General features: G+C 34.1%; 1 protein-coding gene across 1 annotated transcript in view; it reads right to left on the reverse strand.

Moving 5' to 3' along the window:
- The window catches only part of Cap-D3 (Chromosome associated protein D3), a 99,938-nt gene that overhangs the window by 66,490 nt on the left and 12,829 nt on the right, over nucleotides 1-20,619 (reverse strand). Inside the window, exon 2 of the mRNA XM_085812716.1 lies at nucleotides 260-597. Coding sequence (XP_085668842.1) covers nucleotides 260-597 — 338 coding nt within the window. The remainder of the gene's footprint in view (nucleotides 1-259; nucleotides 598-20,619) is intronic.

Genomic DNA, 20,619 nt, shown 5'->3' on the forward strand with positions numbered 1-20,619 from the left:
CAAAGTTGCCAAAGAGTTGCTTACTATTCATGTGTCTCCAGATAATCAGAAAGTATCAAATCTTTTTAAAATAAGATTTCAAATCAAATGAAATGATATATGAAACTTAGTTTAAGGTCACTTCTCATAAAAAAATACAAGCTTTTTCCAACAAAACAATTTGCAATAATATTAAAACATTTCAACAATAAAAAACTAGTAGAGAGGGATTATATATGAACAGTAAAATAAAAAATAGGTCCTCATAATTTAAACTTACCTTAGTCTGTTCTCTGATTTCCAACTATTAAAAGCTTTCTGAAGATATCTCTTGTATGATAGAAGTTGGCCATTTGATAGATGGTTTAATAAACTAAAAGCAATGTTTCTTTCTGTATGATCATTTGAAAAAATGTTCTGCAAAAATTGTTCTTCCATAGCCATCAGAGCTTTAACTTGGACACCAGTTTCCGGGTCCTTCACAAGTGGAAAGATACACTTTATCCAGTACATTTGAACCAAAGAATTATCATAGTAATTACCTAAAACTGCAGTTAATGACTGTATCATTTGCTTCCGAACTACTACATTTGAATCCATGGCTGCATTTAAAAATAACTACAAAGAAAAAAATAAAAGAATTTCAATTATACTATTTAACACATGATGCAAAAAACATGTTAATTTAGAGTTTGAAAAGATATCACCAATAAAAGAGAGATAATAAAATATATTAATAATACACTCTAAAATTCATAAAGAAAAAATTCAGCAAAATATTGAAAACACTACAAAATGCAAGATCCTGATTCATCGAGACTTTGGCGATTCCATATTTGGGATTTTTTGGATATTATATCATCAGTTTAAATCCAGTACGATGAAAAGTAGAAATTATGTAATTAAAAATATGAAATTGTGGTTTACGATATAATGCAACATTTAACCCCTTAAGGGAATCAAAATTTATAAAATATCTCAATACTATTTGTTTGCTTTATTGAATATTTTCTTCAATGTAAATTGTTTATGTTGCTTCATTTTTTGCTAATACAGTCAAAAGTCGTTAATCCGGACTCGTCAGACTTCGGCGATTCCGGATTATCGATTTTTCCGGATTATAGATCATCAGTTTAAATCTCGTAAGATGGCATGCACAAATTCTAAAATTAAAAATATGAAACCGTATTTTAGGAAATAAAGAACAATTATGATCTAAAGGGTATCAAAATTTACAAAAAAAGAACCTTAATATTTATTTGTTTACTTTATTAAACATTTCTTTCAATGCAAGTTGTTTCGTTTTATGTGATAATACTTTCTCTTTAATTCTATAAAGACATAATTTCTTGTTCAGTTAAAAAGCTCCACTGTTCAAGTCCCGTAATTGCTGTGCCGAGAATACCGACTAACTTGTCAATCGAAATTTTTTCGTTTTCACTAACCTCTCTGTCACCTTCTTCATGTCTTTATCCATTTTTTGCAGCAATTCCACTTTTTCTTTGACGGACATCGAGACATACTTTCGTTTTGTAGAACCTTTGGGAGCTCCAGAATCGGAAATTGACATAATCGAAAGTTCAAGTTTACTTTTATAAAACTTCTTACAGTCTTATTTTCTTACAGTCTGCAAAAAATAATAAGCTGCATCCAATTCGAAGATTAAGGAATAACGCAAGCATCAACATTAACTGAAATAGATAATTGTATAATTTCAGCTTATACCGTCCGTTATACATTAAACGCGAAAACGTATTCTGCACTTGCGCACACGCATATGCGCGTGCGCGTAAAGGTCTTACGCGCATGCGTAAACGCCTATGCGCATGTGTCAACGCGGCGCAGGCACAGAAAGTTTTTAGCTTTGAGGTCCGGATTATAGATCATGTGTCCGAATTAACGACTTTTGACTGTACTTTCTCTTTAATTCTATAGATGGACACAATTTTTTGTTCAGTTACAAAGTTCCATTTTCAAGTCTTGTAATATGCTATACTGAGAATTCCCACTAAATTATCAACTGAAATATCTAGTTTTCAACAGCTTATTTGATGCTTTCATCAATATCAGTAGTGATACTGTCTGGATTTACAACCATACTACAGATTTCACCGTCCATTTGTTGATTGGGGCATTGTCATTGCATTGAAAAACACCTGCTATCTTCGTTTATTACCACTTTTCCATATTTTTTTCACAAATTCCATTAACTGGAAAATTTCATTTTTTGTTTGCGATATCCAAAAACCTCAAATTTGCAGCTGTCATCATAAAGCTTAGCGAGCACACACTATACACCATTGGTAATGTATCATGAGATTGGTGACTAAAGACATGCTGTCCTACTGAATTTTGTCTTATTCTATCATAAGCTGACATAATCATGAATTAAATTAGTTTAGTTATTTATTATACAAATGCTTATTTCCTGCACATGCTTTTCTGATTCTCGAATAAATAAATTCCTACATAAACTTAAACCACAATGCCTTTAAATCAATTAAGATTTGTCCTTATGCTGCTATGACAACCTTTTACTGCTCACCCATTGGATATAAGTGGAATCAGTTCTCAAGACCTTTCAAAGTCAAAATACAATTTCTACCATTAAAACTGATGGGTACTTTCATCAAATATCAATGCTTGCATAGCATCTAGAGTATAACTAAATCATGACATCAGGTTTGCAGACATTCCACCAATTTGAAAACTTGCAGTTGAGAAACTTCGCAAGTTGAAAGTGGCTGAATCATGAGGCACCCTTTTTTACATTGAGCGCCAATATAGAGAATCAATAACTCATAGAATTAAACTTGGTTTCTTGAGAGACTGTCAGATGACTTATCACTCATTTAATAAAACAACTCCAATGTGGGCAAAAGTTTAAATAACCTTTTGTGTTAAATACTCAAACTTCATGGTGCACAGGTTGTGTTTCCAATTCAATCTAACATAAAAGTTTAAGTTAAAATAACATGCAGAATAAGGATTTTTGGAGGAGTTCAAGTAACAAGAATCGGCATAATATTCACCGATTTTCAGGACTAGTTTCAAAGATTCTATATTTAAACTTCTGAAACTGGTTTCCCAAATTTATGAATATTACGCTGATCTTTGCATGTACTCCTCAGGTGATGAAGGTGAATCCAGATGGTGACCAAACAAAAGGAGATCACAAAGCAGATGAAGGTCATGACCAAAAAGCATCTTGGATGGGAAATAGCCAGTAGTCTCGATGGCACTATGATAGACCAGTACAAACCAACATAACTTCTTGTCCCAGACCTGTTGGTTTTTGGAAACCACGAGCCAAAGGTTATTGAGGATGGTTCGATTAAAATTCTCTACCATTCCATCTGACTGGGGATGCAAAGGTGTCATTTGCGTTCTGTCGATCCTGAGTACTTTGCACAGTTCTTTAATTACAGTCGAGGCAAAATTTCTTCCTTGATCGGAATGTAATTGATGAGGCACTCCGAACCTAAAAATCCAATGGTGTATCATTATCTCTGCTAGCATGACAGCCTCTTGATCAGGAACAGGATATGCTTTAGGCCACTTGTGAAGTAATCAGTGATGACGAGGATGTGTTTTTTGGCATTTGCAGTTTGTGACAGAGGACCCAAAATGTCAAAGGCAATAAGTTTGAAAGGCGTTCAGCTGCATGTCTTCAGTCCTTTCTGACCCGCAGAGATATCACAAGATTGGCACCACTTTTGCACATCTTCCCTTGCATTATTCCAAAAGAATTGCTCTCCAATTCTATGCAAGGTTTTCATTATTCTGTAGTGGCCTCCTGTTGGACTGCTATGTAATTCTTTAACCCTTTCAGTCTCAATGAGCACATATGTCCCAGAGATTAGATTTCATTCCCTATTGGCTAAATGAAACCCACTTTTAAATGGGTTTTTACATTTGCAGTGTTTTTAAGAAATTAGGGAAAAAATTTATGACTAAAGAAAAATGGCCTATTTTGCCAAATGTGTCAGGTTGCCCTTTGTAAAGATTGCTTTACGCCATATCATACTTAACTTGCACTGTAAGAATAAAATATTCGGTACATTTCATTTAACTTTATTATTTATTCACATGCAGTGTAAGGTTATTATCACAATATCCTAGACAACTGGAACCAATATCCCAGTTGACAATACAATTGGGACATACTATCCCAGGAGATTTCCAAGAAACGAGAAAAGTTTAAAACTTTAAACTCATTACACTTTTTAGTATGTCAATATTAAATTTAACTACTTTTCATATTAAATTTTAATCATGTAAAAATTGGGTCAAAAGGGTTAAGGACCCCCCGGGATCTTGGAAGTATCAGGTGCTATCGGAATGCCTTCCCATCATCGGATTCAAACTTCCAGTACAAAATGATGTTTCAAATATGGAGCGAGTCCCAGGGAGTCCAATATAGTTCTGTTGTAGGACTACAGATCAAATTGTCCTGCCAAGTAGGTTTTCTGTTTGAAGACTCCATTAAGTCATTTATCGGTTTAATGTCACCATCTTACAACTGGTCTTTTCTGACTTCTTCGGCACTCCAAAGGTCTGGATCAGACAATGTTTAATTCATAACCTGATGTATGACCAGATTAAGCAGGTCTTATTTCGCTTCAACCCTGATGCAATATCAGCAGCTTTGTGGGTAGGGTCGTCTTCTAGACAAGGCTTTAACATTTCCATGTGATGATCCCTTTCTATGACCGGATAGTTATGTCATACTCCTGGAGTCTCTGTATCTATTTGACTATTTGGACTTATGGATTCTTGAAATTTAAAAGCCAGGTCAACAACACATGATATGGAATCAAGAATTTACTGCCATAGATAGAATGATGGAAATGTTCTACAGCTTTAACTATTTTGAGCAACTTTTTTCTGATGACACAGTAGTTCCTCTCCAGTTTACATAGACACTTGCTCTAGTATGCCACGACACGTATTTGACCGTTTATTTCTTGGGGCAAAACAGCACTGACTGTGTCATTGCTTGCATCCATGTCAAGAATAAATGGTTTGTCAAGATGAGGATACATCAGGACTAGAGCAAATGTTAAAGCCTCTTTCAGTTGTTTAAATGAATCCTCACATTCTTTAAGACTTTTGCTTGGTCTCTGGTAACTTGTGAAGGTGTCTTGCAATGGAAGAAAAGTCCTTCCCAAATCCCTTATAATAGGTGAAAGCCCAAAGAAACTTCTCAGCTAATGAACATTTTCGGGCGTCTCCAGTCTTTAACTGTGACACTTTTTCTGGATCTGTAAACACACCTTCAGCAGAGATGACACATCCGAGGTAAGTTACTTCCATCTGAATAGTTTAAATTTAGCTGTACTTAACTTTAGACCGGCTTCTTTCAGTTTCTCAAGCACCTAAGATTTTTTAAACTCTTCCCCAAGATGATGATGATGTCTTTCAGGTATATCAGACAGGCTTCGTAGGAAAGACCTCTCAACATGGTCTCCATGAGGCTTTCCAATGTTGCTGGCACATTACACAATCCAATCGCTATCACCTTGAACTGCCGAAGTCTTTCTTTGGTAGTAAATGTCGTCTTTTGGGGGGCATCGGGGTGTAATATCCACATACTAACCTCTTGTGAAGTTAGACCCCAGTTAGACTTTCCTTGTGCATGCCTACCTGCCTGCTAGACTTCTAGTAGAAGGATCAGCTAGACTTTCCTCATTAAAAACACTTCTTCATAATTTTACTTTCAGAGGCCCCCTGTTTGATTCTGTGGACTGTGCATGTGCCCCAGTTAGAAATGGATGATCCACTCCAGAACCAATTCACTTTACTGAATGAATGATCAGCGCTCTGAGGAAAATGAACAGCAGTTCTTTAACAGTTCACCGAGAGCTGTTGGGGAGTGTGCCAAAAAATTTCATTTCTCTTAATGTAAACACTAGCATTCTTTCCTTTATTATCTACTAAAACGTCTCTGATCTATTTTTTATGTGTACATGTATGTTATGTATGTACATAACATATTTTTGGTTTACTTCTGTTACATCTAGTATTTAAAAAACAAAGCATTAAATAAACCGACACATTTCAGCAAAACTGCCCACCCATGTTTGCAAATGGAGAGTTTCTGACAGTGTGAAGATCTATTTAAAGAAAGTAGATTATAGGAACAAGTTCCTTGGATTTCCAGCTGTTCAGCACTTCGATGCTGGTTGCAGATCTCGGTTCTTCAGAGTCGTGATTATTTATTTTTTCATCATTACTGCTTTAGCCACAATTCAGGCTCCTGCAGAGTCTTATTTGCTTTTTTCACTTCCTCAGAGCTGTTCCTTTGAGTTTCATTTCAATTCTTTGAATACTGTGTCACAGTATAACTATGTATATTAGGTAATACCTTTTTTATACAATATTACTGTAATATTTAAGTAAAATAATAAATTATATTTTTATTGATTTAACTAGTTTACTAACGTCTTGTAATCAAGAACAGTTAATTTCTCTTTAATCTTCTTTAGAATTAGTACATATTTACAAACATAAATTTTTCCATCTAATGTATTTTTTCAAGTTTGCAAAACAAAATGTGGACCCTACCAAACAGAAGAACCTCAAGTGATATTTGGTATCATTTTGTAAAATTATATAAAAAAAAAAAAGTATTACCAGTATTGTCAGCACACATTTTCCTGTTCTTTGGGATCTGCCCCCAATCTAAAAATTTATTCTTACACTGTGCTTTGTAGTAGCAACAAAATATCAATTACAGTAATAAAATAATGTAATTTTTAACAAAAGTAAGTTTAGTTTTCATTATTTTTTAACTTTTAGCATAGAAATTTGGGGGGGGAGCGGAGTCTCAAAAATACAGTTGAAAGAAATCAGTCAAGAGAGTGAGCAGTTTGGTTAATTCTAACGATCCCACTCCTTGTTCAATTCTTTCTGCTTTTTCCCCATCTTTGCACACAGACTGCTCTTGATCCTCGCCTGTTCTGAGCACATTCGTTGGGGTCGTTATTAGTGAGCGACGAATCTTGAAAAGAACTGATTCACTTCAGTGAGCAAACAGTTCAGGTCTGATCCCTTAAAGGAGAAGTTTTGCCCGTCTCTAGCCTGTTGCCAGATTAACAAAATTTGTGAAATGATTAGCAGTCTGATGCACATTATGGCTATTATAGCCATAATGTGCATCTGATGTGCCATAATGTGCAGTCTGATGCACATTATGGCTATTATAGCCATAATCCATTATGGCTATTATAGCCATGTGTGCCACTCATCAATCATAATAGTTATTTCTTTTTTGCTATATACTTCTTAATTAGCAGTATCAGAATCTCTGTTGATTTATTGTGTTAAATGAAAGCAATAATCCTTCTGAGATGTGCCACTACAGACAAGTATCTGTCTCTGAAAATAATTCCACCTATTTATTTTTTTTAATTAGATATTAGAGATATTTAGAGAATTTTTAATTAGAGAGATATTTTTTAATTAGATATTAGAGATATTAGAGATATTTAGATATATTTAGAGAAGATAATGCAAAAATTAGGCAAAATAAGAGTAAATAAATGAAGAATAAATTTACAACATGCAAAATTGTGGGTACTTATGTTTTACAGCAAATTTTAAAGAAGAAAATGTTGATTCAGTGAACTTTTGGCTTGCAGCTTGCAACAGATATGGTTACTGCAAGAACTGTTTGTGCAAGGTTTGGCTACTTCTATTGAAGTAGCTGTCATAATACTAAGTACCAAATTATGACCAGCAATGTAAGAAGTCAAAAAGAATATATATACCTCTGAACAAGCAAATACATGGCTTATCATGTTCGAACTATTATCTCCATTTTTACAGTGTTTACATTTATTGAGTTCTCTGCAGAAGTGCTTCCTTACTTTTATTTAAAGTAACCAAGTGTCTCCCCAAAAGTCTTAAAGGTATGGGTGATGATCTCGCAGTGAATTTCCTTTTGGCCCTGTAATCTTCATGTTTTTTAAATATTGATTCCACAACTCTCATTTCAGATTTCAGAAATGGTGTCTTTATTCTTTTTATATATATATATAAAGAATACTGGCATTGATGATTGTAATGCCCATCCATTCAAAAAACAGTTTTTTATACCACTTCATAGAATTTAAGAATAATGGATGATAAGTCATGATTGTGTCTCCGATGTTAGTACTACCTCGCATATGTCAATGTCAGAAAATGACTCATTTATCATACATCTACACTCTTCTGCTAAACACCTGTTTTGTTTTGCGATTTGATAAATTATTTTGCTAAACGATACACAAAATATTTACCTCAATGTTAGATAGACTCTAAGAGATATGAATAAAACCACAGAACATCTACCTCCTTGCCATGGGGAAAAAAAAAAAAAAATATTCAGAAGCAGGGCTTAATTTCTAAGATTAGAATTGCAGGAGCCCTATGGAAGACCGTCAGCATAGAGGAACAAGAGTAAATAAATAAATAATATGACTATTAAACTCATTAGTAATTTTTAAATTAAATAGTTAATTATTATCAAATTAATTAATAGATATTTAATTAATGTTTATAAATTGTTATTTAATCAATAATTATTCTATAATTAATTATATTTAACTGATAATTATTATTTATTGAAATAATTAAAGATTGAAGTAATTAACTAATTAAAATTAAATAAAATGTGAAGAGATAAACTGAAATTTAATACGCGATTTTTAATATAATTTTATTGTTAAAATAAAATTTTCGAGATAAAATTTCTACTAACATTTTTATTCAATTACATAAAAGAAGTGCCGCAGCCTTCTTATTCAGGGCTCCGGTGTGTTCTGGCTAGAATTACGATTTATTACAAAAACTAAGAAGCATCGGAGCCGAGATCCGGTGGGTTCCGGCCCAATTTAAGTTCTGATCGTAGGGGGAAGTTCTTTTATCATCACAAAAATTAAATATACTTTAAGTATAGCTGATGAAATTTCCAGGGCGAAACAGAATGAGGGTATGAGTGCGTGGAAACAAAAAATGAGGGAAATCTTGGCGAGAGAGAATGTTCTCTTTGACCGTGGCTCTCTGTTGATATAATTATAGCCATCAAGCAGATGGGTGTCAGGGGTAAATGAGTCCTGAATCGGACTCCTAAATGTAAAATTGCTGGTTATGCTTCCCCCCCCCATTAGTGGATACTGTGGGAAAGGCGATGTATAGGACGTGCTTGAGCAGTTTACCTCAGTATTTCACTCTTATTGTACTCCCTGTCACTTAACGCACATTTAAGAACACAAATTATCTTACAGTTAGTTCCTTCCTGCGAAGATAACTAATTGTACGCATTGATAACAATACACTAGATATAATGACATGGCACGAAATTTAGGCGTTCCTAAACAAACTCCCCCCAAATTTATTGCTTTTCTTAAAGGGAAAGGTTTCAGCATGTGAGTGAGGGGACTTTACTTGAATGTCTCATGAGTTTGTATTTCTAGGAAAATAGAGTATTGCAAGGTCTGCTTATTGTTAAAATAAAACGTTAGGAATTCTAAATTTTTTCCCCTTTAAATTGTGGTTCCCTTTTATAAAAAGAAGCACAGGAGCTCATCTTATTTAGGGCTCCGGTGCGCTCCGGCTATAATTGTAATTTATTTCAAAAATTGAGAAGCACCGGAGCCAGGCTCCGGTGTGCTCCAACGCAATTTAAGCACTGTTCAAAAGCATCGAGAACAAGTGCATGTGTTTATATCACCTGACACAGTTAATAGCCAGCTTTGTTTGTTTACATTAATTATCCCTAGAATTCCCTCTTTCATTCTCAAAGAAAATACCAAAAATAAAAAATACTGCAATGGAACAAAGGTCAACATTCTCCAGTCTCAATAACTTCCACTATAACAGAAATAGGGCTACATCTAGTAGCAACAAAAAATTCACATTATCCGTCAAGCCTTTTTATCTCCAGCACAGGGAACTGTGTATTGGAAATTCTAAAGATATGTTAATTTTAAAATTATTTTGCGACATTGCTATTGAACTGAATTTTATGGTTTAAGTGCAAAGAACATGATATTTGATAAATAAAGGTAACACACAAAACGTTAAAAAAATGTCCCTTTGAAACGTAATCTAAAATCTAAATATTTTTTTTTTTCCCTGTGTGTGTGTGTGTGTGTAATGTTACTTTCAGAGGATACCTGTTTGATTTTATGGACTGAGTATGCATACCAGTTGCTGGATTAATGAAATTTGTGGAATAATTAACAGTCCGATGCACATAATATCTGCACCTAGCTAAGAATAAATATTCTGACATCTATCATTCATAATAGTTGTTCCCTTGCCCTTGTTAATTAGTGGTATTAGATTTGTTGTTTGCTGTGTCAGAGCTTAAACTGTACCAGAGCCCAACACTGGTGCTTCTTAGCTTCTGAGATAATTTGCACCAGAGCCCTAAATAAAAACGCTTCTGCACTTCTTTCATGTATGTTTAAAACACAGTTTCAGAAGCCAAATATTATTTTAAAAACATATATGCCTTAAAAATCGCTTATAACTTTTGAATGCATGCCTGTCTTTCTCTGGGGAACAATGCTTTGTCGGAGGTTAAGATTTTTAAAGAAAGAAAAGCCTTCATCCACATGCTTCTTCTCCACATAGTGCCATGAATTTATGAGAACATTAATTTTTTTTCCTCTCGAAAGTATTAAAAGTAATTATTTTGGTCGTGTAAGTCCAGGGCTAATGATTTTTCACTGCAGAGCTCCAGCAGACTTAAACTTTATACAACCAAATATGGGTGACAAAAAATGCCACTCTTGTAGACTTTATGTTTGTTTTTCTGTTGCTATTGGATCAGATTCAGAAAAATTTTCTTAACCAGTCTCATTCTCCCTGCCAGCCAGAATTAAATCAATAGGGCACAGCAGTTAAAAAACAGTGTGGACTCTTCCCTCTTTGTTTTCGAAGCTACACTTCTCGATTAAAATTTCTTTTCATACTCTCGTATTGTTTCTACCATTTTATCTATTATTGTTAGTGACGCTTTAATCATTTTACTTTTTTTCCATTTGTATGCTAGAAGAATTTTTTTCTCTCATTTCTTGAAATAATACATTATACAGTACAAAGTCTGTAATCCGGACTCGTTGGGACTTCGGCGATTCGGGATTAAAGGTTTTTTCAGATTATAGATCATCAGTTCAAATCTGGTAAGATGGCACGCAGAAATTATACAATTAAAAATATGAAACTGTAATTTATGAAATAAAGAGCAATTATGATCTAAAAGGTATAAAAATTTACAAAAAAAAAAAAAAAAAAGCTTAATATTTATTTTTATTTGTTTACTTTATTAAACATTTCTTTCAATGTAAGTTGTTTAAGTTGCTTCGTTTTTGTGCTAATACTTTCTCTTTAATTCTATAAACAGACATAATTTCTTCTTCAGTTACAAAGTTCGACTGTTCAAGTCCTGTAATTGCTGTGTCGAGAATACTGACTAACTTGTCAAATGAAATTATTTCATTTTCAATAACCTCTATGTCACTTTCTTCTCTATCAGAGTGCGCATGGGTAAATGCTTTACGTGCATTAAAAGCGCATGCGTAAGTTTGTGGCTTTGAGGTCCGGATTATAGATCATTCCGGATAACGGACGTTTAGATTACGACACTTTGTACTGTACCATATATTCAGGGGCCTTAAATTCAGCCAGAAGCCAGCTAAGCTGTTTCTTAGTTTTTGAATGAAATTGCAGTCCAGCCGACGTTCCAAATAAGACAAGGTCCTACATTTTATTTCTTTAATTTGACTGCTTATTATGAATTCAATAATTTATTAATTTTTTAGTATATCTTTATATTCTTAGTTCAAGGGGGCTTTGTACCTGAAGGACTATTGTTTTCATTTTGTGATTTCATGTCGGAACTCTATAAATGGGATATCACTTTTCAGATCGTTGCCACCAAATACTATCGCCCTGTATTATATTTTTCGCATTGTGATACAACAACAGTACCTAGAGTCATCCAATTTTAAAATTTGGAATTTGTTTTATTATCAATCTCGTATTTTGTAAAGCTTTAAAGAATTTTTGATTAACAAACTCAATGATTTAAAAGTGAGTAATGGCAACACTCTACCGGGGGAGGGACCTTTTTATCTCCAGTGCGTGGAACTGTGTATCGGAAATTTTAAAGATATGCTCATTTTAAAATTATTTTGAGACATTGTTGAACTGAATTTTATGATTTAAGTGCAAAGAACATGATATTCAATAAATATAGGTAACACACAAAACGTTAAAAAAATGCCCCTTTGGACGTAATTTAAAATTTGATACCTTTCAGATTGTTTTAATTGTATTTTAATTTAGTTATTTAATTATTTTAATTATTAGTTATTTTATTAATAGGTATTCTTTTATTTATTTTTTCCCTTGTTCCTTTCCTATGGCTCCGGCACTTCTGATATTAAAAATTAAGGCCTGTGGTGTGAACATGTTTTCGATGAAAGCAATAATTCTTTTGAGACACACTACTACAGACAAGCATCTGTCTCGAACAACTTCCTTAATTAAATGAAAATAATTCCATCTATTCATTGTTAAAAAATTCAGGAAAGGTAGTATGGAAATCAGACAAAATAGGAGGGTCAGTCAAAAAAAAAAAAAAAAAAAAAAGAACAAAACAAGAAAGAAAAGAAAACAGCAGTAAAATTTTACAATAACTTTATTTATATCTTAACCTTTTGAGGTTGGGGCTTTGGTAGCAGTAAAAGCCTTAAAAGGACGGGGAATCTTGAGCCGAATGCTTTCCCCCCTTTAAGAAATCACCTCCTATTGGCAACAAAGATTCTTGTGTGTAGTTTAATGGACTCTCAGAGGGGTGCATCTATGTTGCAAAAGGAAGGGAAGTAGAATATAACTGGTTCAATTAAAAATAATTTTATTTTATTGTAGACTGTTAGTACCGCAATGTCCAACTATATAAGTGCTACTAATTAAAATTCAGTTCTTTTCCAAAATTAATGTATAATAAAACAGAAGCTCAAAAACTGTTTTTTAGAATATTTTAGTTTTAAAAATTTGAAAAAAAAAGATTGTTTATTCATGTACCGTTTTATACTGTTTATTGAAAATAAGTAAGTTATATATTTCAAGTATTAATAATAGAATGGATTTCAGTCATTAAAAACGTCAAATTATTTAGTATGCAAACCCATAATTCAAAGCATTAATTCCATTTGTCTAAAACTAAATTCCCAGCCTCACTAAAGGAACGTGTTCACTCAGGTATCAAAATTTAGGTAATTTCTTAGTGCAAAGAGTTTTTCAAATTGAAGGGAAAATTGTTTGTTATGCATAGTGTCTGCAAAAACTGTGGGACAAAAGTTACATGATAATTAGTTTAGTTTTCAATACTGTATTATGTTATTCTATATTCTGCTACATAATTTAGCACATTAAGAGAAAGGTGCCCGATCAGTAAACTTCTCTCCTGTTTGAAATTGTCGTCGCATGTGAATTTTTTTTTTTCCTCTATTGTTGAAACCTGTTCGTTTCAACTCCAGACTGTCTTTGCAGCAGCTTTGGCATCAATCATTTCAGAATATTTTATATGGCGGAATTTAAATTCTACGATATATTAGCGAGTATCTTTACTTGCAGTTACTCAAAAAATCTTCATTGTCAGGTCATGCAAAATCTATACTGACACAGTTGAATTAACTGTTTTTCTCATTTTTAGTGAAAATTTGGCTGCTATTCATTGGTTTCATTAACACTTCGGTCATTATGCTGTCGTATCGAAACTATTTCATAACTGAGTGCCCAAGGTATGCCCCCAGGAAATCGTTGTCCTTGAACGTAGTTGCTGAGATATATGTCTAATGAATGACAAAGGCATTCAATCCTTAAAAGGTCAAGGTTCAGAAATACAGATGGGGAACATGTGTTTCTTAGAACAATGATTTGTGCATTATTTGAGAGCTTTTACGTCCTATTTGTATTCTCGGAGCTCAACAGACAGTAAAATTTCACAAATGCTACTCTAATCCATTCTGAACATCTTACTTCAAAATTATTTGACCGTGAAACCGAGACACTGATACGGAGGTACTCTTTAAAATAACAGAACATCAGTACATCTGGAATCTAATGGCTAGAGATGACCTTTCAAACTAATTGACTAGTTTTAGTGTATTTACGATTTCCAGGTTTCAGACTGAAATTGTAAAACTATTGTTATTTCTTTGACACAAAATTTATATTTATGTTCTTGTGATTTGTTTGAATAACAATACCATCACAGTAAACTTCCGTGTGTGAAGGTCACTTCAGCATAAACAGATATATATGGAAATACAGACGGAACTGTTAAGAATGAACTGATAAGAATGTAAGAAAAAGTGCTTGTACATGTATACAAGTATGTGGGAATTTATATTTGTTTATGGAAATGTATACCTACATTTCCATTATGTATGTCTGCATTGATATCATATGGTATAAGTGCAGATATGCACATAAAGCGGAAAGCATGCATACCCTTAAATGGGAATAACGTATATACAGACACGTACATGTTCACACACATTTGCATTTATATATATGTGTTTTGCGTGCGGATTTATGCATACGTATATAAACATACAAATATATGTATGTGTATATATTTCATCATCAAACTCTTGAAGAAGTTTTCGTATTTCTTCTTCAGTCAGACCTCTTTTCCTTTTTGGCATATTGCTGGAAAAAAGTCAATTGCTAGAAAAACTTCAAATAATTCCTAAAAAACTTACGAAAATATGCAATATTCTAAAGCAACGCAAGGCTCTGTTTACAATTTACAAACGCAGTTATCGCGAATTCTGTAGCTATAAGAACTAAAAGGGAAAAATTGTGAAAAACCGGATTCTTAACACAAAGACCTTTGAAAGAGATAAGTGGTTAAAACCCCAGGGATGTCAAATTTGACACTTCATCCCACTCTTTCAGAATGGAAAATGGGGGAAAAAGACATGGACTAAAGTGGACAATCCCGTCCTTTCAAACAGAGGAATCTATGGCCACTATAATGGCCATCCTGTTCTCAAAAGGTTAAAGTTTCATTCATAATCTACTTTTCAACGTAATTACCTCTGTTATTTAAGCATTTGTCGAGATGTGGTACAAGTTTCTCGATGCCTTCTGCAAAAAAATCCCATCCAATGTCTGATAGCTGTTCCTCTCCAGTCACAATTTTGTCCAAAAACTCATTTCGGTACAACTCTGATATACGCCCTAATTTCACCAAATGTGGCGATATGTGTTCTGCGCTGGTTTTTGGAGTGATTGCGTGTTCTATGGCAACCCTGCTGACGTTGAAAAATCTTTCGCTGGAGCTCGTTCATTCGCATCTGTGTTTGAGAAAATGGGAGGGAAAGATAAAATGGTAGTTGTTGAACTGAAGTTCGGCAAAAGGAAATATCATTGTAGCCATCCTGTTGAGGGGTAGTGGGTATTTGGAGGTGTGGAAATAGGGTCTGGGAGATTATTTTTTTATGGCTGTGCATGATAGAAGTAGGGATTTGTGATTTTATTTATTTGTGAACCATAGTATGAAATTTCTCGAGTGTGTCTGGCTGTCATGTAAATACAATAGTGAATACGTGGCGGCATGTTAAAGGCGGTATGAAATTGGTATTTCTGCTGTTCGAAAAAGCATTAATTCATGGTAAATGCATTTTATATTATTCTTGTTCTTATTTTGTAGAATGTTATGTTCATTGGTTCTTTAGTATGAATTTCTGTCGTTATTGTTGTTTTTTGAAACAGAACGCTGTGTACACGGTATTATGTGAAATTTATTGTTGTTATTTTATTAAGCGAGGTGTGCGTAGATCGTAGATTCGTTCCTTGCCTAAATTGTGCAATTCGTAGATGTTTTTTTAAGTTTAAACAGGATGCTGGGTACATGGTATTCTTTGAAATTATTGTTGTTATGTTAATTTATTAAAGTGAGGTGTGCGTAGTTTGTAGATTCGTTCGTTGCCTAAATTGTGCAATTCGTAGATTTTTTTTTAAAATTTAAACAGGATGCTGTGTACATTGTATTCTTTGAAATTTACTGTTGTTATGTTAATTTATTAAAGCGAGGTGTGCGTAGTTCGTAGATTCGTTCGTTGCCTACATTGTGCCATTCGTAGATGTTTTTTTCAAGTTAAAACATGTCGCTGTGTACATGAATTCTTGCCAAATATTTTTAGTTAGAAACTTTACGTTTTTGCTATCTAAATTTTTTGTTTTTGTTTCGGATTTTTAGCTTAAATCGTGTGTTCAAAATGTAGTTTTTGCATGTGCGAAAACAGCGTTTTTGGAGACATTTTAGGCTTAAAGTTCGAAATGTAGACAAAAAATTTAGATAGTAATATGGCAGCGTGAAGTTTCTCGCCAAAAATGTTTGGCGAGAAATTTGGCTACTTGAGGGCCCATATCAGAGTAGTTCCCTCATTTCCTTCCGTTTGGTAGCGTTGCAAAACTTTTGTTGGATAATAGTCAGAACTTTTGTTGGATAATACCGGGATAGTGGTTAGTAAAAGTAAATAAATGAAGAATAAATTACAATACAAACATGAACAATGAGTGTGATGCCACAATAAGCAAAATTACGACCAGACCAAAAAGAACATTACAGAACGGCTGCTGCCTCCGAACAAGCAAATCTGTTGAATTACGAAGTTTGAACTATTTTTTGCAGTGTTTACATTTACCAGGTTCTTTGCAGAATTGCCTCTTAAAGTTTGCAACAAATGTATATGACAAACTCATGCTGAAAAGGTTAAGCAAAAACTGGTCACTGTGAACATGGGGAGAATAGTAGCACAAAAAAGTAAGATTTCTTGAAAAAAGGTGTTTTACTATCGATGTTTCTTGCATTCTTTCTTTATTTTATTGATTGATTGCTAGTGTATGAAATTCTTAGAAATCAGTAAATAAAACATCGGCAGGGAAAGCTTGATTGCCTGCAGATTGCTGTTGGTACCAACGAGCAAAGTTGAGACGTAGAACATAATCGTCAGGAGTCATTGCTTACACACTCTGTAAATGATACAGATGTATTCCATCTTCATGTAAAGTCCTCAAAACAGTTGCAAGGCTCACACCCAGTGCACGTTCTACTGCTCTAGAGCTTGATGAAGGATTATCCCCTACTGTGTTTAGTATCCTTTCTTTCACCTCAGGAATTCTGTGATGTCTTCCAATGCCAGTATCATGCCTGGACACATAAAATGATCCACCCATACTTAACTCTCGATGAAGTTGCTCAAATGTTCTACTATCCGGCTGATTCCACTCTGAGAATCGCTCCCTGTAAATTTTTGAGCAGCTAATCCACCTCCTTGTGCAGCCCTATACATGAGATGCATGTCAGTAAGCTCCGCATTGGTGTAATGAAGCATGCTGCTCAAGATCCGTGCGGGAAATGAAGAATCCAGCTAGCTGCGCTAGCTTTTATACAACGCACTCCTCAGAGCTCTCTACTGGCTCAATGCGGCATAACCACACGCACATTCCTACACGAAATCTGCTTATTTAGGTCCCTTTACCTGCCTTTACATTTTTGACATATAGTTTTGAACCACCTTGTATATTGTTGTAGAAAACATTTTCAAAATAACTCAAAATTTGATTGATTTTTTTGGACATCCTCTTCTACTTATAATTTCTAAGAATCAACATGTATTATTTAATACTTCCGATTCCTGGGCTCACACGCACTTTGTTGTAAATTGTATCTTTAGTCAAATATTTAATGTTATAAGATGGTTTCTCACTCCTTTCTGCACGCATTCACGGTGTATCGTAGTAGCACACTCAGTACGTATTCGAAAGGTCCAGGTGCGAGTCCCGGCGAGAGCACTGCTCATTTTTCATGTCCTCTGCTTCATAAAAACCTAATGACTCCATAAAGCGACACATTCATATTCAATTCACTTTGTATTAAAATGAGGTCAGTGCTATGAAATCTACTTGTTGAGATTTGTTTCATCAGTCATTAAGAATTGTCACAATGCTTTATAACTTAAAATATTCCACCATAAATGGGTAAAATTTTAAAACATGAAATATGATTAGGATATTTTCAGCTAAGTTTCGCATCATGAATCCTGATTTACCAGTTGATGTTAGTAGTGATACAATATATGTTATCATTAAAACATATAATTAAATTATTTAATAGAATAACTAGGTATTTCGTGAATTAACTAGCCAAGTCGATTAAAGTGTATAATAGATTAATAAGTCATCCAACTGGGATAGTGGTTAGTGAAGTTGACTGCTGTATCGAAGGGCCCATGTTCAAATCCCGGGAAAGGCATGGATGCTTGTAAATGTATAGTGTCTGTGCAGCATGGCTCTAAATTTGTGCGGATCTAAATTTGTGGCGAGCCAAAAGGCCTCTTGAGAGGTTAGTTGCAGAGGGGAAGTGGTGGGAGACCCTGAAATCCTTTTGACAGAGGGCACTCCATCTCAGGATGACCTCCTTCAAAATTTAGGGCGGAACTGAGCAAAGTCCTGCTGTCAACAGTACAGTGCGGAAGGCTCTTGACAACGACAGGCGCAGGCTTGATCTCCTTGCCACGATGAATTTCATGGGTTTGTTCTGATGTCACCGTCAGACAAGGAAGATAAGTCACGACAACAGTAACAATGGATTAATAATTTCACACTTTACGAATTGTTCTATAAAATACCTAGTTATTCTGTAAATTAACTAAAGATATATTGTTAAAGTAAAAAATAATCAATTTGGCTTTAAAAAAAATCATTTGTTTTACAAATCAACTGACGATAAATCGCTACTCTCTGGAAAAATACATTTCATATTACGGATAGATTATCTAAAAAAAAAAAAAATACAGTAAAACAGAATACATAATAATAAATATTTTTGCTAGATTAATTAAACAGCAATAAAAAATGACTAACTATACTACACCAAAAGTTATATTTTTACAACTTATAAAAATTATTAGGTTACTCAGTCCTGCTGGCAATAAAGCAGCTTTTGCATGCCATCTTTGCTAACGATCAGGCATTTTCTAATACAGTCAAAAGTCTTTAATCCGGAACGATCTATAATTCGGACCTGAAAGCTACAAACTTTCGGCGCATGCATAAATGCAATTGCGTTTACACATATATAGGACGGTATAAGCTAAGCTAAAATTATCTAATTATCTATTTCAGTTAATGTTGCAGATTGCGTTGTTCCTTAATCTTCTAATTGGATCCGGGCTATTATTTTTTCCAGACTGTTAGAGCAATTTTATAAAACTAAGCTTGAACTTTCGATTATGTCAAAAAGAATTTCCGAATCTGGAGCTGCCAAAGGATCTACAAAGCAAAAGCATGCTTCGATGTCCATCAAACAAAAAGTGGAATTGCTGCAAAAAATGGATAAAGGGATATCCTTTGTTTCTCTAACCATTCCGAATCTGTTTATCAATTTCGCGCTGCTCTCGGGAGGGGGGAGGGGAACGTCGCAACGAACTGGAAGTTGATCTGTCAGCACTAGCCTTATCTTCAAGGCAGATGTTTTTATTTTATTCGGCTTATAATTCCTTACTAAATGTAGTACAGTCAAAAGTCGTTAATCCGGACTCGTCGGGACTTCGGCGATTCCGGATTATCGATTTTTCCGGATTATAGATCATCAGTTTAAATCTCATAAGATGGCATGCAGAAATTCTAAAATTAAAAATATGAAACCGTAATTTATGAAATAAAGAACAATTATGATCTAAAGGGTATCAAAATTTACAAAAAAAAGAAGCTTAATATTTATTTGTTTACTTTATTAAACATTTCTCTCAATGTAAGTTGTTTAAGTTGCTTCATTTTATGTGATAATACTTTCTCTTTAATTCTATAAAAAGACATAATTTCTTGTTCAGTTACAAAGTTCCGCTGTTCAAGTCCCGTTAATTGCTGTGCCGAGAATACCGACTAACTTGTCAATCGAAATTTTTTCGTTTTCACTAACCTCTCTGTCACATTCTTCATGTCTTTATCCATTTTTTGCAGCAATTCGACTTTTTGTTTGTTGGACATCGAAACATACTTTCGTTTTGTAGATCCTTTGGAAGTTCCAGCATCGGAAATTCTATTTGACATAATCGAAAAGTTCAAGTTTACTTTTATAAAATTGCTCTTACAGTCTGCTAAAAATAATAAGCGGGATCCAATTCGAAGATTAAGGAACAATGCAATCATTAACATTAACTGAAATAGATAATTAGATAATTTTAGCTAACACCGTCTGTTATACATTAAACGCGCAGGCGAAAACGTATTCTGCAGTTGCGCACACGCATATGCGCAGTAGTCAAGGTCTTACGCGCTCGCGTAAAACGCCTGTGCGCATGTGCCACCGCGGCGCATGCGCAGAAAGTTTTTAGCTTTGAGGTCCGGATTATGGGTGTCCGAATTAACGACTTTTGACTGTATTTCATCTCGATGTACTCCGTCTTTGATATGATTTAAATCAAATTCCTCATCATTATAAATATCACGAATACACATAAAATAGTTTTCTGGTTGCAATTTTCTAATTTCAACTATGTGTAATGTATGCTTTAGGCATGTGCGCGTAGAAAGAAATGTTTAATAAAGTAAACAAATAAAAAT

Source organism: Stegodyphus dumicola, chromosome 3 (genome assembly GCF_044657685.1).
Source record: "Stegodyphus dumicola isolate Sdum_Otavi_A_Nest chromosome 3, ASM4465768v1".
NCBI classification, from domain to species: domain Eukaryota; kingdom Metazoa; phylum Arthropoda; class Arachnida; order Araneae; family Eresidae; genus Stegodyphus; species Stegodyphus dumicola.